Genomic DNA, 25357 nt, shown 5'->3' with positions numbered 1-25357 from the left:
ATACTTGATATTTTAAATATTTAAAGTTCCAGCTTACTCAGTTTTTTCACCTTAATTGTGAAAAATTGTCCTTATCCATAACTTTGTTATTTATTTGAACTTTTAAGTTGAAATATTTAGACAGAACCACACTCCAGCTGGCCTACAGGTGGCGCTACATGTCGCTTATTCATGTTTAATAAAAACCTAACGCGTTTCACATGTTTGTCCCTCTTGCTTTGCCGTAGTTCCCGGTTACACGCTCCTTTTAGCATGTGTTCGAAAAATGAAGCAGGATCTCACAAATTAAGATTTAATAGTGGTGTTTTGCTTTGTAGCCAGACTCTGTATGCAGCACTAAGATTATCTGCTTGTAAATGTATGTCTGTGTGAGAGAAGTGTGTTTACACTTCGAGACTGTATAGAAACTGGCTCCTTATCTGCGACTGAGCTGGAATTATCCGTTCCACCTTAAATGATGGTGCAGATAAGATGTTGCACCTGTAGAGGGCGCTCATCAGTCTAAAAGTTTAATCCATATGGAGGGTTATAAACTCCACTGACCTGACCAATAATACCACCAGCACTAATGTACTATGACCTGATTTTATTTTATTTATTAGGAATTTTAAATCATAACAGTAGCATCAGCAACAACAAAAAATGCTACTTTAAACCCAACATTTTAATAATAATAAAAAATAATAATAAAATAAAGGGCTAAACAATAAGAAATGATATACATTGTCTGAATTTTATTTTCTTGACCAATAGAAGGCAAAATGTGTAATCTAATCCAAACCTGATTTGGGTTTACTCTTTTAAGTGTTATATAATACTTGTATAATATATTGTCCGCTTGTATAGTATATTGTATAAAATGCCTATTTTTCTGTATGAATAAACGCCACCCAAAATGTCACCATAATCTCTAAGAAGGAGACATCATAGAAGATCAGAATTTGTCCACAGCCTGGTACAAAGATGTCATCACTCCTAAAAATACCATAATATACCTCATTTTTGCTCTATGAGTCAGTGTTCAGAGCAGTTCCTTGCTGAAAAATCTGGTCTGAGAAGTTACTGCCAGTACGCAGGCCGACCTGGTCACACATGTAGACCATCCCTGTCAGCTTATTTAACTTATTTTCCAGCTTCCTTACTCCATTAAAATTGATCAATAAATCTCTGAGATTTTAAAACTGTCTTATTGTTAGGTTATGGAAGAGTGGGGAAAAGCTAAGGGAAAAGTGTCAAATTGCATTATAAAAAATTCTTAATTTTCATGTATATGTTCAGACCACTGTTGTACTTTTATGAGAGTAGAATCAGGTTTGATATGAGACATAATGCATATTTTTAATCAAGAAAATCAATAAATAGACATGACGTCCATGATGACAGTAGTTTCAGCTGACTGCTTCAAGCTGACAGAAAAACTAAGGTAAGTCAAATAGCCACTCTTTGCAACCGTGTAAAAGTATCTCAGAACACACAACACACTGAACCTTGAGGCAGAACAGCAGAAGACCACATCGGCTTCCACTCCTGTCAGTCAGGAAGAGGAATCTGAGGCTACATGGGCACAGGATCACCTAAACTGGACATTGAAGATTGGAAGAAGGCCAGATGATGTTGTTTACAGCATTTGGCAGACACCTTTTCCAGAGCAACTTCCATTTATCTCATTTATGCAACTGAGCAGTTGAAGGTTAAGGGCCTTGCTCAAGGGTGCAGCAGTGGCAGCTTGGTAATGGGCAATGATGGGATTTGAACTCGTGACCTTCTGAGCAGTAGAGCCACAGAGTTAACCACAGAGCTACCACTGCCTTGCATCCAGCTTCAGTGAGCTTGTATCCAGTGTAGATTCCAAGAAGGCTATGAAACTGGACAGTTGAGCATTTTCCAATCTTCAGCTGTCCAGTTTCGTAGCCTTGCTGTAGCCTGTGGTTACTGTAGCCTTCCTGTCAGTTTGTCTGGCCTTTCTCCTCTGATCTCTCTCATCAGCAAAGTGTTTCTGACTGCAGAACTGCTGCTTACTGGATGTTTTTTGTGTTTTGTACCATTGTGTTCTATAGAGTCTGTTGTGTGTAAAAATATTTTACAGTTTTCTGAAATACTCAAACCAATCTATCATGTATCAACAACGATGCCACAGTCAGAGTCACTAAGATCACACTTTTTCCCCATTCTAATGTTTGCTATGAACATTAACTGAAGCTCTTGACCTGCATCTGCTTGGTTTTATGCATTGCACTGCTGATACATGATTGGCTGATTGGATAGTTACATGAATGTCCAGGTGTACAGGTAACAAAGCAGACAGTGAGTGTATTCTGTAATAATATCTTTTGGAAATTAAAGATGGCGAGTCCATGGTTGTTAGCTTGAGTCAGGCAGGAGGCTTCACTTGAGTGGTATGATTTGTAGGATGGAGCTTAGGACCCCTGAAGATTCAGAAACAGCCTTGTTAAAATAATTTATTCAGTTAGTATAACCATTATATTGTTTTCCCAGGCCATAATCCTCTTGAACAAGGATTCTTTCCACATGACACTTCTGTAACCTGTCTGACATCTAACAGCCTGTTGCACTGTAATTATATGTAACAGGCACTGATGTTTACTGTAGATTATTGTATGTTTACTTTATTAATGTATGTCCTGTAAAATGTGTATATTGTGTGAATTGTGTTGACTCCAGCACCAAGATTCGCCAAGTGAAAAACACTAAATAATATACTTGGTCTGTAATTCAATACATGTCCATGTTATTTACATATTATACAGTCGTACTGTTAATGCCACCGATCTTTGTATCTCCTTATATCATATTTTTTATATTTTTCCTTTCCTGTCTTTATAGATATAAATTCTGGTTTATGTAAATTCTATTTTTTTATGTCACGGACAGTCAAAAAGTTTCACTGCACGTAGTACTGTTGTGTATGTGACCAATAAAATTTGAATTTGATTTTAACCTATACTAAAATGCTTGCTAATATTTTAAATATTTATAGTTCTTGGGAGTCTTCTGAACTTTTAAGTTGAAATATGTAGACAGAAACACACTCCAGCTGGCCTACAGGGGGCGCTACATGTCGCTTATTCAGGTTTTAAAAAAGACTTATTATCTGCAAAATGTGTATATTGTGTGAATTACGTTGACTCCAGCACCAAGACAAATTCATTGTACACCTGTATTTGAATTTTTGGAAGATATTTATCCTGAAAAAGGTTCAAACAAGATATGTTGTTGTTGTTGTTGTTGTGGTGGTAGTTGCTGTTGTGGTGGTTGTTGTGGTGGTGGTGGTTGTTGTTGTTGTTGTGATTGTTGTGGTGGTAGTTGCTGTTGTGGTGGTTGTTGTGGTGGTGGTGGTTGTTGTTGTTGTTGCGATTGTTGTGGTGGTTGTTGTGATTGTTGTTGTGGTGGTTGTTGTTGTTGTGATTGTTGTTGTTGTGATTGTTGTTGTTGTGGTGGTGGTTGTTGTTGTAGTTCTTGTTGTGGTGGTGGTTGTTGTTGTAGTTCTTGTTGTGGTGGTGGTGGTTGTTGTTGTGATTGTTGTGGTGGTTGTTGTGATTGTTGTTGTGGTGGTGGTTGTTGTTGTTGTGGTGGTTGTTGTTGTTGTGGTGGTGGTTGTTGTAGTTCTTGTTGTTGTGGTGGTGGTGGTGGTTGTTGTAGTTCTTGTTGTGATGGTGGCTGTTGTGGTTGTTGTTTTGGTTATTGTTGTGTGGTAAATGGTATAATAGATCTTTTTAAAAAAAATTCTAATCAGTGCCCTCTACAGGCGCAACCTCGTTACTGCAAACGCCATTTAAGGTGGCACGCGCAATTCGGAAATAAGAAGCCAACTTCCGTCCGTTTTGCCCTACAAGAGCGCCAATCGGCTGAACTGCGCATGCGCAGCCCCGTGTCATTCGCTTAGCTTAGCTTAGCTTAGCCTGACAGGAGCACAGTGCCGGGGAAGAAGGTGCTGTTAGTTAGCTACATGCTATTTCAAGGAGCTCCGCGTTTGTTTTAACTGGATATACGTCGTTAACAATGAGGAAGGACGTAAGGATTTTACTAGTCGGTGAACGTAAGTAAATAAATAATTTGGTTTGGAGCTCTGTAGTGAGCTAATGTAGCCGCTTAGCTAGCTGCTTCACGCGCCTCCTGCCCGCAACTTCAGCTACATGACACTTTCTCTGCAGTCTGAGGTCGACTGGTGTGTTGTATAGTGCTGTATAGTGCTGTATGGTGCTGTATGGTGCTGTATAGTGCTGTATGGTGCTGTATAGTGCTGTATAGTGCTGCGTGGTGTGCTGTATGGTGCTGTGTGGTGTGCTGTATGGTGCTGTATAGTGCTGTATGGTGTGCTGTATGGTGTGCTGTGTGGTGCTGTATAGTGCTGTGTGGTGTGCTGTATGGTGCTGTATAGTGCTGTGTGGTGTGCTGTATGGTGCTGTATGGTGCTGTACGGTGCTGTATGGTGGGCTGTGTGGTGCTGTGTGGTGCTGTATAGTGCTGTGTGGTGCTGTATGGTGCTGTGTGGTGCTGTATAGTGCTGTGTGGTGCTGTATAGTGCTGTATAGTGCTGTATGGTGCTGTGTGGTGTGCTGTATGGTGCTGTGTGGTGCTGTATGGTGCTGTACGGTGCTGTATGGTGCTGTATAGTGCTGTGTGGTGCTGTATGGTGCTGTATAGTGCTGTGTGGTGCTGTATAGTGCTGTATAGTGCTGTATGGTGCTGTGTGGTGCTGTATGGTGCTGTATGGTGCTGTATAGTGCTGTGTGGTGCTGTATGGTGCTGTATAGTGCTGTATGGTGCTGTGTGGTGTGCTGTATGGTGCTGTATAGTGCTGTGTGGTGCTGTATGGTGCTGTATGGTGCTGTATAGTGCTGTGTGGTGCTGTATGGTGCTGTATAGTGCTGTATGGTGCTGTGTGGTGTGCTGTATGGTGCTGTGTGGTGCTGTATGGTGCTGTATGGTGCTGTACGGTGCTGTACGGTGCTGTATAGTGCTGTGTGGTGCTGTATGGTGCTGTATAGTGCTGTGTGGTGCTGTATGGTGCTGTATAGTGCTGTATGGTGCTGTGTGGTGTGCTGTATAGTGCTGTATGGTGCTGTATAGTGCTGTGTGGTGCTGTGTGGTGTGCTGTATAGTGCTGTATGGTGCTGTATAGTGCTGTATGGTGCTGTGTGGTGTGCTGTATGGTGCTGTGTGGTGTGCTGTATGGTGCTGTATGGTGTGCTGTATGGTGCTGTGTGGTGCTGTATAGTGCTGTATGGTGCTGCGTGGTGTGCTGTATGGTGCTGCGTGGTGTGCTGTATGGTGCTGTATGGTGTGCTGTATGGTGCTGTGTGGTGCTGTATAGTGCTGTATGGTGCTGCGTGGTGTGCTGTATGGTGCTGCGTGGTGTGCTGTATGGTGCTGTGTGGTGCTGTATAGTGCTGTATGGTGCTGCGTGGTGTGCTGTATGGTGCTGCGTGGTGTGCTGTATGGTGCTGCGTGGTGTGCTGTATGGTGCTGTGTGGTGTGCTGTATGGTGCGCTGTATGGTGCTGTATGGTGTGCTGTATGGTGTGCTGTGTGGTGCTGTATAGTGCTGTATGGTGCTGTATAGTGCTGTGTGGTGTGCTGTATGGTGCTGTGTGGTGCTGTGTGGTGTGCTGTATGGTGTGCTGTATGGTGTGCTGTATGGTGTGCTGTGTGGTGTGCTGTGTGGTGTGCTGTATGGTGCTGTGTGGTGTGCTGTATGGTGCTGTGTGGTGTGCTGTATGGTGCTGTATAGTGCTGTATGGTGCTGTATAGTGCCGTATGGTGCTGTGTGGTGTGCTGTGTGGTGCTGTATGGTGTGCTGTGTGGTGCTGTATGGTGTGCTGTATAGTGCTGTATAGTGCTGTATGGTGTGCTGTATAGTGCTGTGTGGTGTGCTGTATGGTGCTGTGTGGTGCTGTGTGGTGTGCTGTGTGGTGCTGTGTGGTGTGCTGTATGGTGCTGTATGGTGTGCTGTATAGTGCTGTATAGTGCTGTATAGTGCTGTGTGGTGCTGTATAGTGCTGTATGGTGCTGTGTGGTGTGCTGTGTGGTGCTGTATGGTGCTGTGTGGTGCTGTATGGTGCTGTGTGGTGCTGTATGGTGCTGTGTGGTGTGCTGTATAGTGCTGTATAGTGCTGTGTGGTGCTGTATAGTGCTGTATGGTGCTGTGTGGTGTGCTGTATAGTGCTGTATGGTGCTGTATGGTGTGCTGTGTGGTGCTGTATAGTGCTGTATGGTGCTGTATAGTGCTGTGTGGTGTGCTGTGTGGTGCTGTATGGTGTGCTGTATGGTGTGCTGTATGGTGTGCTGTGTGGTGTGCTGTGTGGTGTGCTGTATAGTGCTGTGTGGTGTGCTGTATGGTGCTGTATAGTGCTGTATGGTGCTGTATGGTGCTGTATGGTGCTGTGTGGTGTGGTGTGGTGTGGTGTGCTGTGTGGTGTGCTGTGTGGTGTGCTGTATGGTGCTGTGTGGTGTGCTGTATGGTGCTGTATGGTGCTGTATAGTGCTGTGTGGTGTGCTGTGTGGTGCTGCGTGGTGTGCTGTATAGTGCTGTATGGTGCTGTGTGGTGTGCTATATGGTGCTGTATGGTGTGCTGTATGGTGCTGTATGGTGTGCTGTATAGTGCTGTGTGGTGCTGTATAGTGCTGTATGGTGCTGTATAGTGCTGTGTGGTGTGCTGTGTGGTGCTGCGTGGTGTGCTGTATAGTGCTGTATGGTGCTGTGTGGTGTGCTATATGGTGCTGTATGGTGTGCTGTATGGTGCTGTATGGTGTGCTGTATAGTGCTGTATGGTGTGCTGTATGGTGCTGTATGGTGCTGTGTGGTGTGCTGTATGGTGCTGTGTGGTGCTGTATAGTGCTGTATGGTGCTGTATAGTGCTGTATGGTGGCTGCGTGGTGCTGTATGGTGGCTGCGTGGTGCTGTATGGTGCTGTATGGTGTGCTGTATGGTGCTGTATGGTGTGCTGTATAGTGCTGTGTGGTGTGCTGTATGGTGCTATATGGTGCTGTGTGGTGCTGTGTGGTGCTGTATGGTGCTGTATAGTGCTGTATAGTGCTGTATGGTGGCTGCGTGGTGCTGTATGGTGGCTGCGTGGTGCTGTATGGTGCTGTATGGTGTGCTGTATAGTGCTGTATAGTGCTGTATGGTGTGCTGTATAGTGCTGTATGGTGTGCTGTATGGTGCTGTATGGTGCTGTGTGGTGTGCTGTATGGTGCTGTGTGGTGTGCTGTATGGTGCTGTGTGGTGTGCTATATGGTGCTGTGTGGTGCTGTATAGTGCTGTATGGTGTGCTGTGTGGTGCTGTATAGTGCTGTGTGGTGCTGTATAGTGCTGTATGGTGTGCTGTGTGGTGCTGTATGGTGCTGTATAGTGCTGTATGGTGCTGTATAGTGCTGTATAGTGCTGTGTGGTGCTGTATAGTGCTGTATGGTGGTGTATGGTGCTGCGTGGTGCTGTATAGTGCTGTGTGGTGCTGTGTGGTGCTGTATAGTGCTGTGTGGTGTGCTGTATGGTGCTGTATGGTGCTGTATGGTGCTGTGTGGTGCTGTGTGGTGCTGTGTGGTGCTGTATGGTGCTGTATAGTGCTGTATAGTGCTGTATGGTGCTGTATAGTGCTGTATGGTGCTGTGTGGTGTGCTGTATAGTGCTGTGTGGTGCTGTGTGGTGCTGTATGGTGCTGTATAGTGCTGTATGGTGCTGTGTGGTGTGCTGTATAGTGCTGTATGGTGCTGTATAGTGCTGTATGGTGCTGTATAGTGCTGTGTGGTGCTGTGTGGTGCTGTATGGTGTGCTGTGTGGTGCTGTATGGTGCTGTATAGTGCTGTATAGTGCTGTATGGTGCTGTGTGGTGTGCTGTATGCTGCTGTATTGTGCTGTATGGTGCTGTATGGTGTGCTGTATGGTGCTGTATAGTGCTGTATAGTGCTGTGTGGTGCTGTATAGTGCTGTGTGGTGTTGTATGGTGTGCTGTGTGGTGTGTTGTATGGTGTGCTGTGTGGTGTGTTGTATGGTGTGCTGTGTGGTGTGTTGTATGGTGTGCTGTGTGGTGCTGTGTGGTGCTGTATAGTGCTGTATGGTGTTGTGTGGTGTGTTGTATGGTGTGCTGTGTGGTGTTGTATGGTGTGCTGTGTGGTGTGTTGTATGGTGTGCTGTATGGTGTGCTGTGTGGTGCTGTACGGTGCCGTGTGGTGCTGTATAGTGCTGTATGGTCTGCTGTGTGGTGGAGTGTGGTCGAGTGTGGTGCTGTGTATTTTGCTAGTGTGCACTTCTAGACGAAGAGCAGGCTTTTTAGAGCTCAGGAACATTAATGTTTAAAGCTGTCAGCATTCATTAGCAACATTAGCACAAGTCCTAGAATAGGGCTTGTAGATATCAGGAGGATGCACTTTTCAGATTATGTGGGTTATCCTCTGTTTACAGGACGTATTTATAGTAGTTAGGATAAAAGACTTCAACTTTCAGATGGAGCTCAAATCCAATTAGAGTAAAGTGCAAATGTTTGCACACCCTTAGAAGCATAAGAAGCAGAAATGTGTACTAATGTTTCATAATCCTGGCTCTGGAGTACCAGAGTATCACCCTGCACACATTTTAGTGTTTTCTCTCGGTGAAAACCTGAACAGCAAGTCTTCCTGACATCTCTGTCTAACCCCATCAGATTGTTTGACATATCTCTGTTTATTCTTCTTGACATTCCTGTTTAAACTCTGTCTCTACACAGCCTCCTTGACTATCAGCTCAGGAAACTGAAAGGATGATGGGAAATGGGGGGGAAAATGTTTATTTATTTATTTTTTTTAAAGTTTTCATGTCCTTCTTTTCATCCAGAATGCACGAAGGAGTGCAAATTTTTGCATGCAGTTGTACCTTGTCTGAAGATTAGGATCAGTTAGGATTCATAGAGAGTGTTAAATGCTTTACACCAAAACATTGATCAAGAAATATTTGTTTCCTCCACAGCTAAAGTGGGGAAGACGTCACTGATCATGTCACTGGTCAGTGAAGAATTCCCTGATGAGGTACGCCCGTCTCTTGCCACGTTGATGTTTCGTTGGATTGTTCGTACATTATAGTTGAAAACATTAACCTGCGCTGCTGTTTTGCTACGCTTAAGGTCCCGATGCGTGCTGAGGAGATCACCATTCCTGCTGACGTCACCCCTGAGAGAGTGCCGACACACATCGTGGACTACTCAGGTAAAGTCGTATGGCATGCACATCATCTCCGAGGATCACTGACTGATTATTATGTATAACTGCTGTGATTGTTGGATCATATGAAAATTCTCTTTTCCAGTGCTCCTGAGCTGTTGTTTCCTCTTGTTCTATCAGCTGATCTTATTTTCTTAATCTGTAGAAGCAGAGCAGTCAGATGAACAGCTGTACCAAGAAATATCTAAGGTGAGCCTGATTTCTCTGACACACTTAGAGTTGGGCTGAATTGGGGCTGGGTGATATGACCATATAATATCAATATCCTAATAAATTATGGTATGATGTCATGATACATGACATCGGTGTTTTGGTGCACTTTGTTTTGTCTCGTTTTGTTTCCATCTGCAACTGGCCTCATCAACAATACCCAGGACCCACCATCCTCTCTTATCCACCTCCATGGACATTACACATTACATTAACAAAAAAAAACCACTTTGCTGTTTCATATGCGTTACATTAACGCACAAACTCAGTGCTATGCTGCACCTTCTTACTTCAAACTGTGATCATTTGCACTGGCCCACTTTTGCACACCCTGCACTACTGTACAGTTAACGTCTCTCTCTTTTTATTTTATTTTTCTAAATTTTTACATTTCTATTTTTTTGCTCATCGTTGTTTACCTTACTAATATTATTTGTCATTTCATACTGTTATACTAAGCACCAGTACACCAAGACAAATTCCTTGTACATGTAAACCCACGGTACTTGGCAATAAAGGTGTTGCTATAATGATATCATTTATTTTATTTATAACAGAAAAAAAATTACAGTCTGAATAGAAGCAGCTAATTTGATGTAAAAGTTTTTTACCTAACCTCTAAATTATATATTTTTCTTCTCTCTCTATTCCAGTGTTAGAATTTAGTTTTGGTAGACGTTAATTAAAACCATCATCAAACTCAGTTTAACTGTTGTTCATTGTTACAGTTTTAACGCAGCACTTTTGGCTTGCTGGCAGTTTATTAACTAAATTATATATCATGAGACATATCGTGTATCGTATAAATATTTTCAAGTATCGAGATATGATATTTTTTGTCATATTGCCCAGCTCTAATCAGACTCATCACCTTAATGAATGTCACAGACTCACTGCAGTGATAAACAAAACTATAAGGTATAAGCAGCAGATATGATGTTGCATCAACACGCATACGTACATACGTAAGTTACTCTTGATATTTAACGATGATGAGTGATGCTTTTTTTTTTATGATCGTACCACAGTGATGTTGAATGCTTGAATCTGATTGGTTAGAAGGTATTGATTAATTAAGTAGGTCACGTACAAGGTTTATGCGCTCGTTCTGGTACGTTCTTCTTTAAATCTTTAAGCCTACACAGGGACTTGTACAGTTGACATGCCACATAACCTGATTAAAAACATGTCTAGTTTTCATTATAGTGAGGTTTTCTGTGAGGAGACACTTATTTAGTGTTTTTGGAAGGAGTCTCCAGTGTCAGTACTTTGTAACTTTGTAGCTTGAACACGAGAAAGTCTTTAGGACTTTGTGGTTTCTCTGTAACATGACAAGCTGCGATGATTGTCTTATTAACGTCAAGAGAGGAAAACGAAAGAGCGGTTGCTGAGGTAACGACAGTTCATAGCTGTCATAACGTAACGGATAACAGGAACTAACTCGTTTCACAGATGATCCCACAAATTAAATGTAACTATAAATGGGCAAAAAGTTTGTCATTCTTTTTTTAGGAAACAAAAATTGTTGGCGAATTACTGTGGTATAAGAGAAATAAACCACTTAGGGATGAGCTGTTCTAGGAAAAAAGGTTCAAATCAACATTGTAACACCGTCTCCATTTTGTGTCTGGCTCCATCACACCACTCCGTCGTTGATTATTTTCCTAAAACAGCATAACCCATGTTATTTTATTTATTACATATTTCTATTATAACAGCTGAAACGGTTCTGTTGTGTTATAGTACTGTGATAGGACGTAGCACGTATTGCATTCGGACCTCTATTCTGTAACTGGAACGTTGCACGTTAACAGCACAGAATAATACAGACACTGTCAGTTTTAATCCTGCTTTTCTGCTGCTTTATTGCACTATTATACCTCTGACTTTTACTACTTATGCTGCACATACAGGACTGTATTGCATGTCTCTTCCTATTATATATACATTCTCCATTCAGTTAACAGTGACAGATGCTGCTCTAACCTTTATTATTCTTGTTCTTGTTTTTCTTATTATTATATAGGCAAACGTCATTTGCATAGTGTACTCAGTAAACAACAAAAAATCTATTGAGAAGGTAGGTTTGTTCTTTTAAAAAAATCAGATAATTATGTCATAGTTTTCTTGTATTTTTTGTTAATTAAATATGGTCTATTGGTGTTTCAAAGCCTTTTTTGTTTTAACTCTAGGTGACAAGCCACTGGATTCCCCTCATCAATGACAGAACAGACAAGGACAGCAGGTGTGTGTGGCTGTGTCTGCAGTCTGTACAAGGCTTTACGGTGCCTGGAAATGTTTGACCTGCTCATATTCGTGACCTAGGAGTTTACGTTCTGTTGGCACAATTGGCTATACTGATTCAGAGAATCCGAGTATGTTTCAAAATCTGAACACAGGCAGAGATGATAAACACAGATGCGAGGTTTTCTGTCATTTAGAATAAGACGAGGCTCTGACAATCGTATAATAAAAGATATGATGTTAATACGTTTAAAGTATTTAAAGTGGCCAAAGATTAATTATGGTGTATTTTAGGTCAGCTTTTCTATGAGCATCTTTTTTTTATGAGTAGGCTCTGAATATTATACACAACAGATTTTGTGAGAATCTGTGAACACACTAGGAAGAGTTTAAAAAAAAAAAAAAAGGTGGTTTTGCATATTGTGTAAATCAGCTTAGAGTCTAAGTACACTGAGTTTAATGGTGCTCGAGGCATTATTGTTTGGCTGAAGCCAAAACAAAAAAAAATCTTAATTATTAAGTGTAGGATTCATAAATCAGAAGATATCAATCAAACTGCACTGTAGGGTCAGAATCAGGTCAGGGTGGATCTACTCAATATACTGTAGTGTGTAATTTTTTGTTCGTGAGCTTTATGTTTTTTTTCTTACCATTGCAGTGTGTGTCAAAATCATCATAAGAAAAGCAGTAGGTTTCATCGCTCAGTGCTCGGACCCCTAAACAATGTTAAACTTTGAGGAACGGGAAAACATACCTCCTTCAGCAGGAAGGAGGAGGAGAACGAGATAAACTGGGCTTGAATGTTTTTGCAGGTTCTCTGGACAGTAAATCAGTAATTCAGTGCTGAATGTAAAAACATGATGTAACATTTTACAGAGTGCCCCTGATTCTTGTCGGGAATAAGTCAGACCTGGTGGATCACAGCAGCATGGAGACCATTCTCCCCATCATGAACCAGTACTCAGAAATTGAGACCTGTGTTGAGGTAAGTAGAGCTCTCCAGTGAACTGAGCAAACATGGAAACTTTTACAGTGAATTTTCAGAAGGATCCATAGCATAGCAATTATTTTTAGTCTTGGACTAGGATTAATTTGTGTTCAGAAAGTCCTTCTGAACCTAAGCCTGAGTAAATTTAGAAGATGTTTCGGTCAGAGACATTGAGCGTGTGCAGACATGCAGTAGTATCATGGAGGATACAGGCATCACCTGGTGGCTCATGTGGCAACCAGCCATAATCTGGTTGGATAAGTTTCAGTCTAAATTAAGAGACAGGTTTTACAAGACTACATGCACGTAGAGCTTGACATGTCGAGTAAAACAGATTGATCCTTCTCATTTTGGCTAGGCTATGATCTCTGTCTATTTTCTTCACACCACCAGAGAAAGGCTTTTATGTAATTATGTCTCTCTCTGGATCTGCATCATATTGAAATGACTGTAAATCAGACTGTAATGTGATTATTATTACAGCTGCATTCACTGTTTATCATTATGATTAGGTGGATTGGTCAGAAGGTGTGGATTAATTTTATATAACCACAGAGCCCTTACAGTAGTTACGGCTGTAACATAAATTATAGGTTTATATTAACATGCTTTTTCTAATACGTTATTGTTTCTATTGTAAAAGCTTATACACAGGGACTGGTATGGAAGGCACTCTAAGACTGATAATAAACAGATTTTAAAAGAAAAACGTATAATTGTTGATGTGGTGAAGCTTTCCCAACACAAGAGTGTCTTCAGGACAGAGGAGTTTGCTCTTTCCGGTTTCTGTGTAACATCACGGACTGCAGTTTTTTTGTCCTATTAACTCCAAGAAAGAGGAAAAAAGAGGCTAGTAAGGGAATGACTGTTTATAACTACTATAGCGGGAGCGATAACTGGAACTTGTGGATATTCCATAATGTTAAGCTAACTGTAAATTGTTAAAAAGCATGATGTTCATTAATAAATGTAAAAACGCCGTGATCGAAGTGGAATGACACACTTCAGATCATGCAGTTATATGAAAATAACCCACTTCAGGGTGGATTTGCATCAGGCTGTATCACACCACCTCGGCGTGGATTATTTTCATGTAACCGCACTGTCTGTCACGTGTTATTCCTTACCTATTCATGGAAATGGATAGAAATATCGGAGAAGGAGGGAGCATTAACTTTGTAAATTAGGCCAAGGGACTAGATTAGCAGATCTACCCTTTTAGCTAGCATTTAAAAAAGTGGCCCTACCAATGTATAGTAGCATGTAATTCTACAAATAAAATTTTACCTAGCCATCCAGAATTCATCCGAATCATTATTTTTGTTTTTTAGTGTTCTGCAAAAAACCTGAAGAATATCTCTGAGTTGTTCTACTACGCCCAGAAGGCCGTTTTACACCCTACAGGCCCCCTGTACTGCCCGGAGGAAAAGGAGGTGAGAGGTTCTTGGAAGTTGAGGGGCCCTAAAAACTTGAGAGCACTTTAGCCTTGCTTTAGTTATTACACTCTCTATTCCCCAAAATTTCCCCTTCTCCAATACATGGGAAACCTTAGTGAGGTTTGTTGTTTGCATAAAAATAATAATTATACAGGGTTAATGATTAAAGATGGACTGGTAATATCTGTGGTCTGGTTTCAGATGAAGCCTTCTTGCATCAAAGCGCTTACTCGCATCTTCAAAATATCTGATCTGGACAACGATGGCATTCTCAATGACCATGAGCTCAATTTCTTCCAAGTAGGAACCTTGTTCTTAATTCTTTTCACAGAAGGTGTCTTTGCTTGATTTTCTTTTATTAATGTTGAAATTTTTCATGCAGACTTACTTAGTCTAATAGCACGGTCCCCTCTTTTCTTTTTTTTTCTTTTTTTTTCAATACAGAGGACCTGTTTTAACATGCCGCTTGCTCCCCAAGCGTTGGAGGACGTGAAAAATGTTGTGCGGCGAAACATGACTGACGGCGTGAGGGACAACGGCCTCACTCTTAAAGGTCAGCTGTGCTGGTCGTGAACCTCACTGTTTATTGCTCACTCTTTCTGTTCCATCTCAGGCTTTCTGGCATGACCTTATCACCTGGTTTTTCCATAAAACATTCCTCTGAAGAAAGTTTCAACTTTTGTAAATTGCACTGCCAGAGGACTAAATGTAAATATGCATATCTGACTCAGCTGTGTGCTTTTCTCCCGCCAGGTTTCTTGTTCCTACACACTCTCTTTATTCAGAGAGGGAGGCATGAGACCACGTGGACTGTGCTCCGAAGGTTTGGCTATGATGACGACCTGGAACTCACCCAGGAATACCTGTTTCCCCTGTGAGTCCCACACAGCGTGATGAGTGTATTCACAAGTAAAATCATGCAGTGCTGCTGAATCAATAATACAGTTTCAACAAAATCTTCATTAAACAAAGCTGTTTGTGTAACTTTCTTTCCTCTTGTACACACACTACTAATTGTTCCTTGACAAACCAGTCTCTGTCCTTTTGTGTTTAGTATCAGAACTTCATTGGATGCAAACAAAGCAGGCTTCCTGCTAAAATAAAATAATAATATTGCTTTTTATTTTAGAAGTAGACTGTTTTTCTGAGTGTATAATGCATCCTGCTACTGTATTCAAATGCTGAGTGAAAAAAAACGTCTTTCACTGGAGTCTAGCAATTCATTTTCAAGCTCTAGAAGCAGCCAATAGATAATTTAAAAAGATTTTAATTTCTGGTCGGTGATGGGCGTAGAAAGATCCCAAACCTACCAACACTTGAAATGCTCTTTCAGCTGACTCAAAAAGAGTAAAACTTTATAACTTAAAATGAGCTTGAATGATTAGCAATGAGTAACCCTCACCAGGAATCCTGATTTTTTTTTTTTTTTTTTTTTTTTTTTTTTTTTTTTTTTTAAATATTGATTTGGAAAGAGTTACTAGTGAATTGTCAGGAATCAAACTTGTACATTTGATTTAAGGATTGTTACATAAAAATCTATTCCGTTAGACCCGGTTTGTTTTTAAGCCCTGTAAAGCACCACATTACAGCAGCCTCTGTTTGTGCCAGAAACAGACAGGCTTTAATTAAATCTACTTCTAAGCTGTGACCATCTTTGTTTGTGCAGGTTAAAAATACCTCCGAACTGCACCACAGAGCTGAACCACAATGCTTACCTCTTCCTGCAGAGTGTCTTTGACAAGCATGACAAGGTGAGTCCGTCAGTTCTGGACACAGTCGGCTTTTAGGGGGATCAGTCAGAGGTGCATAACTCTAGTCTGTGAGGAGTAAATTAGGAAAGGCCAGGTTGTGTGACAGAATGGCACACAGAGATGTTTTCAAGATTCAAGATTTTGTCACATACACAGTTTTTTACAGTATATCACTTGCAGTGAAATGAAAACCTGTCCTACTCCTCTTTCCACTGTGCATTTAAATAGCTAAATTAATAAACAGAAATGAATAAAAAGTAAGAAATGTATGTACAGAAATGTGCAAAAAATGGATGTACAAAATATGCAAGTATGTTACGTGCAGTAACAGTATAAAGTGCCAAATGCAGTGTGTTTAAGACTTAATGTAATCAATGGTGTTGTATGGAAGTAAGTCCAGCTTTTACCAAAATGAATCCCAGATTAAAGCCAAGCTTTGTTTCAGGATCGAGACTGTGCGTTGTCTCCGGATGAGCTGAAAGATCTGTTTAAAGTCTTCCCCTACATGCCCTGGGGCCCTGACGTCAACAATACAGTGTACACCAATGACCAGGGCTGGATCACCTACCAGGGCTACCTGTCCCAGTGGACGTAAGTAACAGCACTGATCTTAAGAGCCAGTCAGAGTTACTTATTTTATACTCCTTTATACTCCAGGCAGCTTTTTTTCACATGACGTCTGATCCACCATTCAGGCTAACAACATACCTGGATGTACAGCGCTGCTTGGAGTATCTGGGTTACCTTGGTTACTCTATCATTCATGAACAGGACTCACAGGCTGCTGCCATCACAAGTAAGAGAAAGAGTGTAGAGAGACTAGATGTGTGCCTCTTTGTGCGTTTGCCTGTATTGTGTATGTTAACGTGTTTTGTGTGGTGTAGTTACCAGGAACAAGCACATTGACCTGCAGAAGAAGCAGACCCAGCGCAATGTGTTCCGGTGTAACGTCCTGGGAGCACGTGGCAGTGGCAAGAGTGGCTTCCTGCAGGCCTTTCTGGGCAGGAACTTGGCTGTGAGTACACTGCACAAAGATATTATCTGGAGGGTGGTGGACACATGCTTGGTTTTCTTTTAGCTATTTAATGGAGTGCGTAGTTGATCAGAGTATGTTTATTAGCTTTAGAGTTAGTAATGTCATGCCTGTGTAGTTAACTGCAGTCATTTGTAAGAACAGGTGTTTTTTTTTTTCTTTGTTCCACTGATTTATATTTTTCAGCATCAAAACCTCTGCAAGGGTCACATCTTATTTTAATGGCAGTCAAGAAGGTTCCTCAGTTTGTTTTTATGGTGACAAATTATGCTGTCTTAAAAGGTCCTGATGTCATCAGGCCTTTGTTTCAGACCAAAAGGAATTTGTGTGCTTGCTCTAAAACAATTTTGCAAGTCGAGAACTGTTTCATTTACTATGGAAAAGCACAAACCTTTTTCAGACTAAGCACCTGTACCTTGTTGGCAGGTAACCTTGACAGTTTTTTTTTTGTGTGTGTGTGTGTGTGTGTGTGTGTGTGTGTGTGTGTGTGTGTGTGTGTGTTCCTTTTGTAGAGGCAAATGCGGATTAGGGAAGACCACAAATCCTACTACGCCATCAGCACCACATATGTCTATGGACAAGAGAAGTACTTGCTTGTAAGTTTAAATGTTGCTATTATCAGAATTCATATACTGTATATCCACAGGTCTAACAATGGACATAGAACTAACCTTGTTTTTGTGTCTTTCTCAGCTGCATGAGGTTCTCCCAGACTTTGAGTTCCTCTCAGAGTCAGATCTGGCCTGTGATGTTGTCTGTCTTGTGTATGACATCAGTAATCCTCGCTCTTTTGAATACTGCGCAAAGGCCTATAAGGTTTGTCACACATATGCTCGTCGATGAGATTACATATACGAATTCCGAAGAGAAGATTTATAGCTGTAATGTTACCAAACTACAAACTACATCTACTACAACTATAGGATTAATTAATACAAAGTGCTATCATGTTGTGGATCAGCATGACCTCATTTTTTTGCTTCCACAGAAATACTTCATGGACAGCAAGACTCCATGTATGATGATCGCCGCCAAGTCAGACCTGCATGAGGTTCGCCAACACTACAGTGCATCTCCTCTGGACTTCTGCAGGAGGCACAAGCTGCACCCGCCGCAGCAGTTCACCTGTAACACAGCTGAAGCGCCCAGCAGAGACATCTACACCAAACTCACCACCATGGCCATGTATCCGTGAGTGAAGCTTGTTCAGCCTAACCTCGCCACCTTTCCACCATCCTGCATGGCTCTAATGGCTGCTTTTTCTCCTCCCCTGTGTATCATTTATCCTTCGCTCTATTCTTTAGGAAACAATTTCAGCTTGGCAAACAAATTAGATGCGAGATGTTAATATAGTACAGAAAGTAATGAAGAACCAAACCATCTCATGAATTTAAAACTGCATTGTAACCCCTGCTGAGTCCATTCAACGTTGAATTGTGTGTCTATGAAGGCTTTACAGAAAAGATTTACAGAACTGTAACTATTCAACCACTTTCAGACGTGTTTCATGTTTCTATTATAAACATTTGGGGCAAAGAACGTTCATTTGTATTACAGATGGAACAGTATAATTTTTTTCCCCGAATACTGACATTTTGAATATCATCCAATGATAACATTCTAATATTTTTTGCCACTATGCTTCACTTAAGACTTCACTTAAGACTCAAACTGCTCAAATGTGCTACTACAGGAAGAAATACATAGCCATGTAAATACATAGCCATCAGCATGACTATAATGGTAACTTAGATGGCAGCTGTATTTATTGCAGGATCTATTTTATCTCTCTTTACGTTGCGGTAATCAGTTCTATATTTCTGGGTATATTTGTTAAAGATTCGGATTGGATTCATTTTTTTTTTTTTTACCTCTGATGTCCAAACCAGCATTTTCTGCTGATATTGGGCCAATATGGATGTTGGAGCGGTGCGATCTCTAATTTATATTCTAAAAAAAGATTAATTAAAGACTGTAGGCAGAGCTGTTATTGAGATTGAGTTGATTAAATCAATCTGCTGAGCTGTGCAAATAGACTCTCACTGCTGCTGTAGGAGGAAATATTGATTGCGGTTCAACATCAAGGATTCTCTTTAACTATATTAAGAAGAACATTGACAATGAAGTGCGAAATCGTGCTAATAAAATGGGATTTAACATTTGTAATTATGAGTTACTTTAACAGAAACCTGATAAGCCTGAAATATCTTTGAGATGGATAAAAAGTTTTCTTGAGTAAAGCTTTGCTTGCTAGCTGGGTTTTGTCTCTGATCTCTGTAAACCTCAGGTAAACCATTCTTTAATTTTTAAAAATAATTTTTTAATATAATATGGGCAAATGGTCCTGGTCATTTTATGAGATGTCCCAGTCATGCCTGTGAAGTCTATTATCTTTTTTTGTTTTTTTTTTTTTGATTCAATGCATTTAATGCTTACCAAATGTTCCATTTCACATAAAAAGGAATTAAAAATCCAGCACTTAAATTGGATTTGCTATCACAACATAAACAAAACATTCATGAGAGCAAAGCTGTGGATTTTAGAGCAGTTGCCTGTAGCCTTGGTTGATAGCAGTGTTAGCCACCAGTGTGTGAGTCACGGTGAGGAAGAGGCTAAAGCAATATAGACCTAACACTCAGTCAGACGAGACGTCTGGAGAAGAGACGGCCCAAGACAAGTCACTGGTACCAGACTAAATGGGAGCAGGTATTTTGGTAGGCTGCTTTTTTTTTTTTTGTTAAATCTACATTGGATACACTCCACAATATGATTACTATTTTATTTTTCACTGGTATCAGAAAAAAATTAGTAAAAAAATAAATCTCACAATTACAGACTATGAAAGATTATCAGTTAAAGATAAAAGCCAAAAGCCTGCCAGTCTTGGACAAGGTTGCAGTCATGCATGCTGCAAAAATATTAAGCAGACCGCTGATCTGGTGGTACATGGTCTCCGTATTAAGAGTGTAATTGTGCTTTTGAACTATATGTATGCTGATAATTTGATAACTGTGCTACTCTCCTGGTTTCGCCTCCTTGAGCTCCTCCATTTCCGCTTTGTGATTGTTATTTTTTTTTCCTTAAGTGGTGATTGTAGGGGGGCAGGAGCTTTGATCTTTAAAGAGGAAGAGGAACCTTTGGGCGTCAGGTCTCATGATCGTGCCTCATACATGACTTTGATCTCCTCTTCCTGTTTGTGTGTGTGTGTGTGTGTCTCCGCAGCCACGCCAAGCTCCGCTGCATGTGTGCCTGCAACAGGTGCACTTTTTGCATCAGTCAGAACCTGCTGAACAGTGAGCTCCTGCGTTCGGTCAGGGCCAAACTCTACAGTGTCATTGTGAACAGGTCTCTAAGCCCAGCCCTGCCCTCCTCCTGCTCTTTATGGCCACCTTTAACCTCCGTTTCCTAACATGCCTACTCTCTGTTTTGCGTTGCATATCCACCGCAGTTGGTTGGGTTACTTTGTATGGGTTACCTTGCTCTTCCTAACCCTTTTTATCTATTCCATAGATCCTTGTTAAGAGACCTATCTGTGGTGGCTCTGTGTGTGTGTGTGTGTGTGTGTGTGTGTGTGTGTGTGTGTGTGTGTGTGTGTGTGTGTTCACTAGGTCTATAGTTGGGTTTCCTTCATACAAAGCACTAAACTTTATCGGGGTGTATCTAATGCTGACTTTTGTAGTCTTCGCTGTGTGCCTTGGTGCGTTATTCAACAACCCTACACTGGTAGTGCCAGCCAAATATGACTTCTTCCTTTTATTTATGCTTCACTCCAAAGCACTGTTCAGTGCCACCCGGTGTTAATGGTCTAATCTAGCTAGTGTTAGCCATCCTAATAGCGCTTTTCCAGCAGACGGGAATGGTTCAGTTACTAATCTAACTCCTTTGTCCATTTCCCGTCACATGAGAGTACTCTGAAGGTTGTGAGGTGGTGACATAATTTTTTTTTATCTTGTGCCACTAGTGTTACCATGAACACTAACAGCAGTAGCAATGATGGGTGAGCTTCAAAATTCTGATTTGCCTTTTACTCTGCGTTTGGTTGTACGTGAGTGGAAGAGGTAGCAAGAGATTGAGAGAAAGCTGAAAGCTGTAGTAGATGGGGAATCAGAATGTTATCAGACACTACTATTGAAGATTGCAGTGCCAAACTCTGATCAGTAGAAAGGTGATTCTAGCTAGTGTTGTTTCTGAATTTTTATTTCCGATTTGAGTGATGATTCATGGCAATTTGCTGACTATTGCATCGACTAGGAGGTCTGCACTACTTATAGCTCCTTTTGGTACTTTTGATGTTCTGGCAAGACATGGAATGCGTTAGTTGGTAATGGAAATGGAAAGACCAACAAAGTCTGGCAATAAAAATTTGTCTCCTAAGGCTCCTGAATGGCGAGAAAAACAGAAAAGCATTTGTTGTATTTTAAGGAGATCACTAGTGCAAATTCCAGCAATGCCACAGTCATCCATCGATCCACCCAGCTATCCACCAGGTCAAGAGAGCAGCTTTGGTCATGCTCGCTGGGTGGGAGGGATAGGTTTACTGTCTGCCATGTCAGTGACAGTGACACTAGCCGATCGTGGGCGTCTGTGAGCTTGATGTATTCGGAAGAGGGCAGATAGCAGTGTGTGTTATGCTGCCCTGTGATGCAGCATAAGTATCAGTTTGAAAAGCTTTCACCTTCCCTAGCTGGTAGTGGGGTTGTGATGGTGGGTAGAAATTGGCAGGTGACCAAACTGGAGAGAAAATGATGATGAATTTAAAAAAGGATTTGTTTCCCCTACTTTGCCGGTGGAAAAGCGCTATTATGGTCAAGGTTTCTGCCACAGTCCATGCTCTTCTCATCCATTATTTTGAAAGCTTTATTGATGAAATTCAGTTTAGTGGCATTTTAGTGCTGAAGGTAGAAAAACAGCTTGACTAACTGGTGCATATGAATGCATGGGGCTTTTCTGAGCACTGTCGACTTTGTTGTTCTATTAAAATGTTAGGTCTTGTCTAAAAATGCATGACTAGCATGTAACATTAGCCCTTAAACTATTACTTGAATTGCTATAAATTCAGGGTGTTGACTGTCAACATAATTAGATGCATTATTTATTTCATTAATACCAGCTGTATTTTAATTACATTTATTTGTTTAAATATTTGAGGTGGATATGCAAACAGTAACTGCACTAATTCACTTTTTTATCCATCATTCTGCTGGCAGTGCTGTAGCTGCCGAGTATTTTATCCTTTGCGGCTGCAGTTCTCCCTGAATTTATTTTTTGTTTGTTGGTTTGTTTTAACACTGAACCTTATAGCTGGCTCTTTGTGCAAGTACAGCATTCTAACAGCTTAAACTAATATGTTTTACATGAGAATACATCTTAGACGTTTCTAGGCTACAAAATTTCTTTACTCAAGTTTAGATCTACAAGAGACTTTTAGTTACTTGACAGCTGACATGTATTTATAACATGAGTCAGTGGAACTGTCCAAACTCTATACAAAAAATAGAATTGATTAACAATTGAATTTATTCTTTACCTTGTCTCTTGTTGGTCCCTGCTAACACGATACCTGAAACTACAAGATATATTTTGTCACTCTCTCAATTCTTTATTTTGATGTGTTTCTGTTTCCTTTTTTATTACATCTTCTTGTCGTCATGTTTGTTTTTTCCCTCCGTAGGTGTTCATTCTCACGTGTTTGGCTGGGCCTGTTTCTTCTCATGTTGCATCTCTTCACCTCATGCTAACCCTGCCAGCATGCCTGCTTTTATCTGTGTTTCACTACCTTGACTGTAACAGTATTTATTAGATCAGGGGTTTGGTCTTAACCTGTTATAGTCAGGAACTTGTTTCACACTGTGACGAGCCTGAAGAGTACTGGGTGTGTGTTTTAGCATGTATGCAGTGGGTTAATAGTTAATTCCAATTCTTAACACTTTAATGTGTACACATAACTATGTTTCTGCTTGTAATTTAATTTCTTCCGGTTGCTGACTTGGTGTTTTTGTGTGTTTGGTGGCTGATTATGTAAAACCCTACTGTAGATGGCAGCATTTTCAGTAGTTCATTTAATGCTTTCATGTTAAAGGACTGAACATGATTAATGGTATTTGGGCATTTCTTAAGGTGTCTGAGAATGGCTAGATGACACACTCACCACTCTGAGCAGACATTATCCGAGCCCATGATCAGTCAGAGGTTCTCACTACGAAGTGAGCTTTGTGTTTTGATTTATTGATCTTTTCATTAACTCGGCCTTTCTCTCTCTGTTGCATTTCCGGGTGGGTGGGTGGTTGTGTGGTTGTGTGGAGCATGTAGGGGTGGCTGTGCTGTGAATGGTAGTTGAATTGCCATCCTGTATGCATGTGCACAAGGTTGGGGCCCTTTTTTATGAAAGGGACACTTGTCTTTTGGCTGATGAGGAGACCAGCCTCATCCATCAGATGCACTCAGTCAGCTATGTAAAGGACTCGATCTACATGGAGGCGTCTACCGACCCATTTGTGTCCAGGTAAACACCGTCCTCACCTGGACCGCTGGGTGATTGTGTGTCGGTGCAGTGTACCGGTGCGTTCAGTTTACTGATGGGTTCCTGACCAAGTTGGTTTTCAAAACATTTCTGGCTGTTTGAATCTGTAGGTTTCTATTACTATGGTGCTTTTCAGTCTAGTGGTTGAGCTTCATTTTTATGGTTTTTACTGGACACTGAAACTCCGACTGGTCTACAAGAAGAGAGGGTTCTGAACGAGCAGGCTGGGGAAACCCATGGCCAAGTTGTGTGTTGCTTTGCTTTTCACATACACAGGGGAGCAGATATTAAAAGAAAATGTGTGATGCTTTGGATTTGATCATTGTTTTGGGAGTGTGATGTTAATGATCCTTTGTTTTGTTTTGTTCTTTACTGCTTCTTTTTTGTTCTGAGCATCTCAGCAGGGTGTTCATTATCATGTTAATACTTTTTTGCCCTTGATAAGTGTCCACTGCTCTTTCTGTGCTTCTGCTAGTACTGTACTGCTCCACCTCCCTGCCTAGCAGCCATCCCTATCACAGTTCACCTCCATGCCTTTGTGCCGAGCACGCTGGAGTATGACGGCTTGGAGCTGAGTGAGTGGGGAATGCCAAATGACAAAAAAGAACAAAAAAATTGGGAAATTCCCTTTGTGCTCATTAGAAATACTTTCACATTGAAGACTTGGTGCAGAAGTAATCGTATGGTACATGGTACTTTTTAGAAAAGAGAAAGGAATTACACAATGATTTGTCATTTGTCATTTACCCACAAAGTGAATGAATCAAAAAGTTTTTTGACACTCTCTCTCTCTCTCTCTCTCCCCCCCCCCCCCTCTCCCCTGCCTTTTCTCTGACGCAGACACATGACCCAGGCTGACCTGAAGAACTCCACATTCTGGCTGCGAGCCAGCGTTGGAGCCACAGTATTCGCAGTGTTAGGCTTTGCCATGTACAAAGCTCTCCTCAAGCACCGGTGATCAGTAACAGGCAGCATGCGACTGCAATCCTCTATCCAGCGAAAAACTCTTCTACTTCCCTCCAACCCAGTCATTCCCCTTTAAGAGAAAGCTAGTAGTATCATGATGGATAGCTATATTTTATATATTTGAACCGACATGCATCCATGCAACCATTTTTCTCTTCGGGAGTTTTGATTTGAACCTGTGCTCTTATATGAAATGTCTTGTGTGTCAGCTGTGGTTGAATGCTACAGATGGCTCTTGCCATAGATGGACTGGTTTTAAATTGACATTATTTTTCCTCAGATCAGTATTAGCAGGTGTGACTTCTATCAGACGGTCCATGCAGAGGCACGAGAGGATGGAACGCTTTGTTTATAAATGTAAATATTGCTGAAGAATACATACAGCTTCGGCGAACAAAAGGCAGTACAGAACTCGTATGCATGCACGTAACGGATGATGCACAGAAACCAAGCCATTTCTCACTTGTATAGGTCATTATGCTTCGAGCACATTTCAGCTGTAATAATTTATCGTCATGTTTGTCAGTCAAAATGTTCTGTTTGACCTTGCATGCAGCCGACACTATACAAGGGAGTTTTTTTAATTATATGGTTTGTTTTTATATTTATGATTTGCTTGTTTGCCCTTGACCCCCACAGACACACTAATGCAGCGAAAGCTGGCTATGAGCTTCACTGCAATGTTGACAAGATCACAAGAAAGAGCCCAAGTGTAGATTCTGTGGTCAGGTCAATGGGACACGGTCTCTATGAGAACTCTGTTGATAGGCTCCACATTATTATCTGTATTAATAAATACTACTACTACTACCACTGCACCTATTTTGTTTGATTAATGGCGCATTGTATTATTCACTGCAAAACTCCCATGAAGCTGTTGTACTCATTTCTGACCTTTCGAACATTTACAATAAACTGTGTGATTATAGAGCTGTCTAGCATATAATTTTTGTTAAGCATTGCTTCTGCGCTTTTCAGTAGGAAGATTGAACATGCG

At 41.2% G+C, this 25357-nt stretch overlaps 1 protein-coding gene across 3 annotated transcripts; it reads left to right on the top strand.

Annotated features, from left to right (window-relative positions):
- The first annotated feature begins 3843 nt into the window (after positions 1–3843).
- Positions 3844–25288, top strand: rhot1a (ras homolog family member T1a). Of its 3 annotated transcripts, XR_008300811.1 has the most exons (21): positions 3844–4057; positions 8962–9020; positions 9116–9197; positions 9358–9401; positions 11449–11502; positions 11615–11667; positions 12543–12651; positions 13986–14087; positions 14292–14390; positions 14535–14643; positions 14844–14964; positions 15757–15841; positions 16287–16432; positions 16537–16637; positions 16726–16856; positions 17387–17470; positions 17568–17690; positions 17863–18065; positions 20097–20219; positions 22546–23376; positions 24235–24362. XR_008300811.1 is itself a non-coding variant. In XM_026929645.3 (20 exons), the coding sequence occupies exons 1-20, from the start codon at positions 4021–4023 to the stop codon at positions 24350–24352; spliced, it is 1983 nt and encodes a 660-aa protein (XP_026785446.1). In that variant the 5' UTR covers positions 3844–4020; the 3' UTR covers positions 24353–25288. The 3 variants fall into 3 exon arrangements, 2 of the variants coding, with proteins under 2 accessions (XP_026785446.1, XP_026785447.1); XM_026929645.3 differs by lacking the exon at positions 22546–23376 and having other exon boundaries at positions 24235–25288; XM_026929646.3 differs by lacking the exons at positions 20097–20219; positions 22546–23376 and having other exon boundaries at positions 3845–4057; positions 24235–25288.
- The last annotated feature ends 69 nt before the right edge of the window (positions 25289–25357 follow it).

The sequence above is a fragment of the Pangasianodon hypophthalmus genome, chromosome 23, assembly GCF_027358585.1.
Source record: "Pangasianodon hypophthalmus isolate fPanHyp1 chromosome 23, fPanHyp1.pri, whole genome shotgun sequence".
NCBI lineage: Eukaryota > Metazoa > Chordata > Actinopteri > Siluriformes > Pangasiidae > Pangasianodon > Pangasianodon hypophthalmus.
Note: the sequence above shows the minus strand (reverse complement) of the source record. Positions and strands in the feature narration are given on the sequence as shown.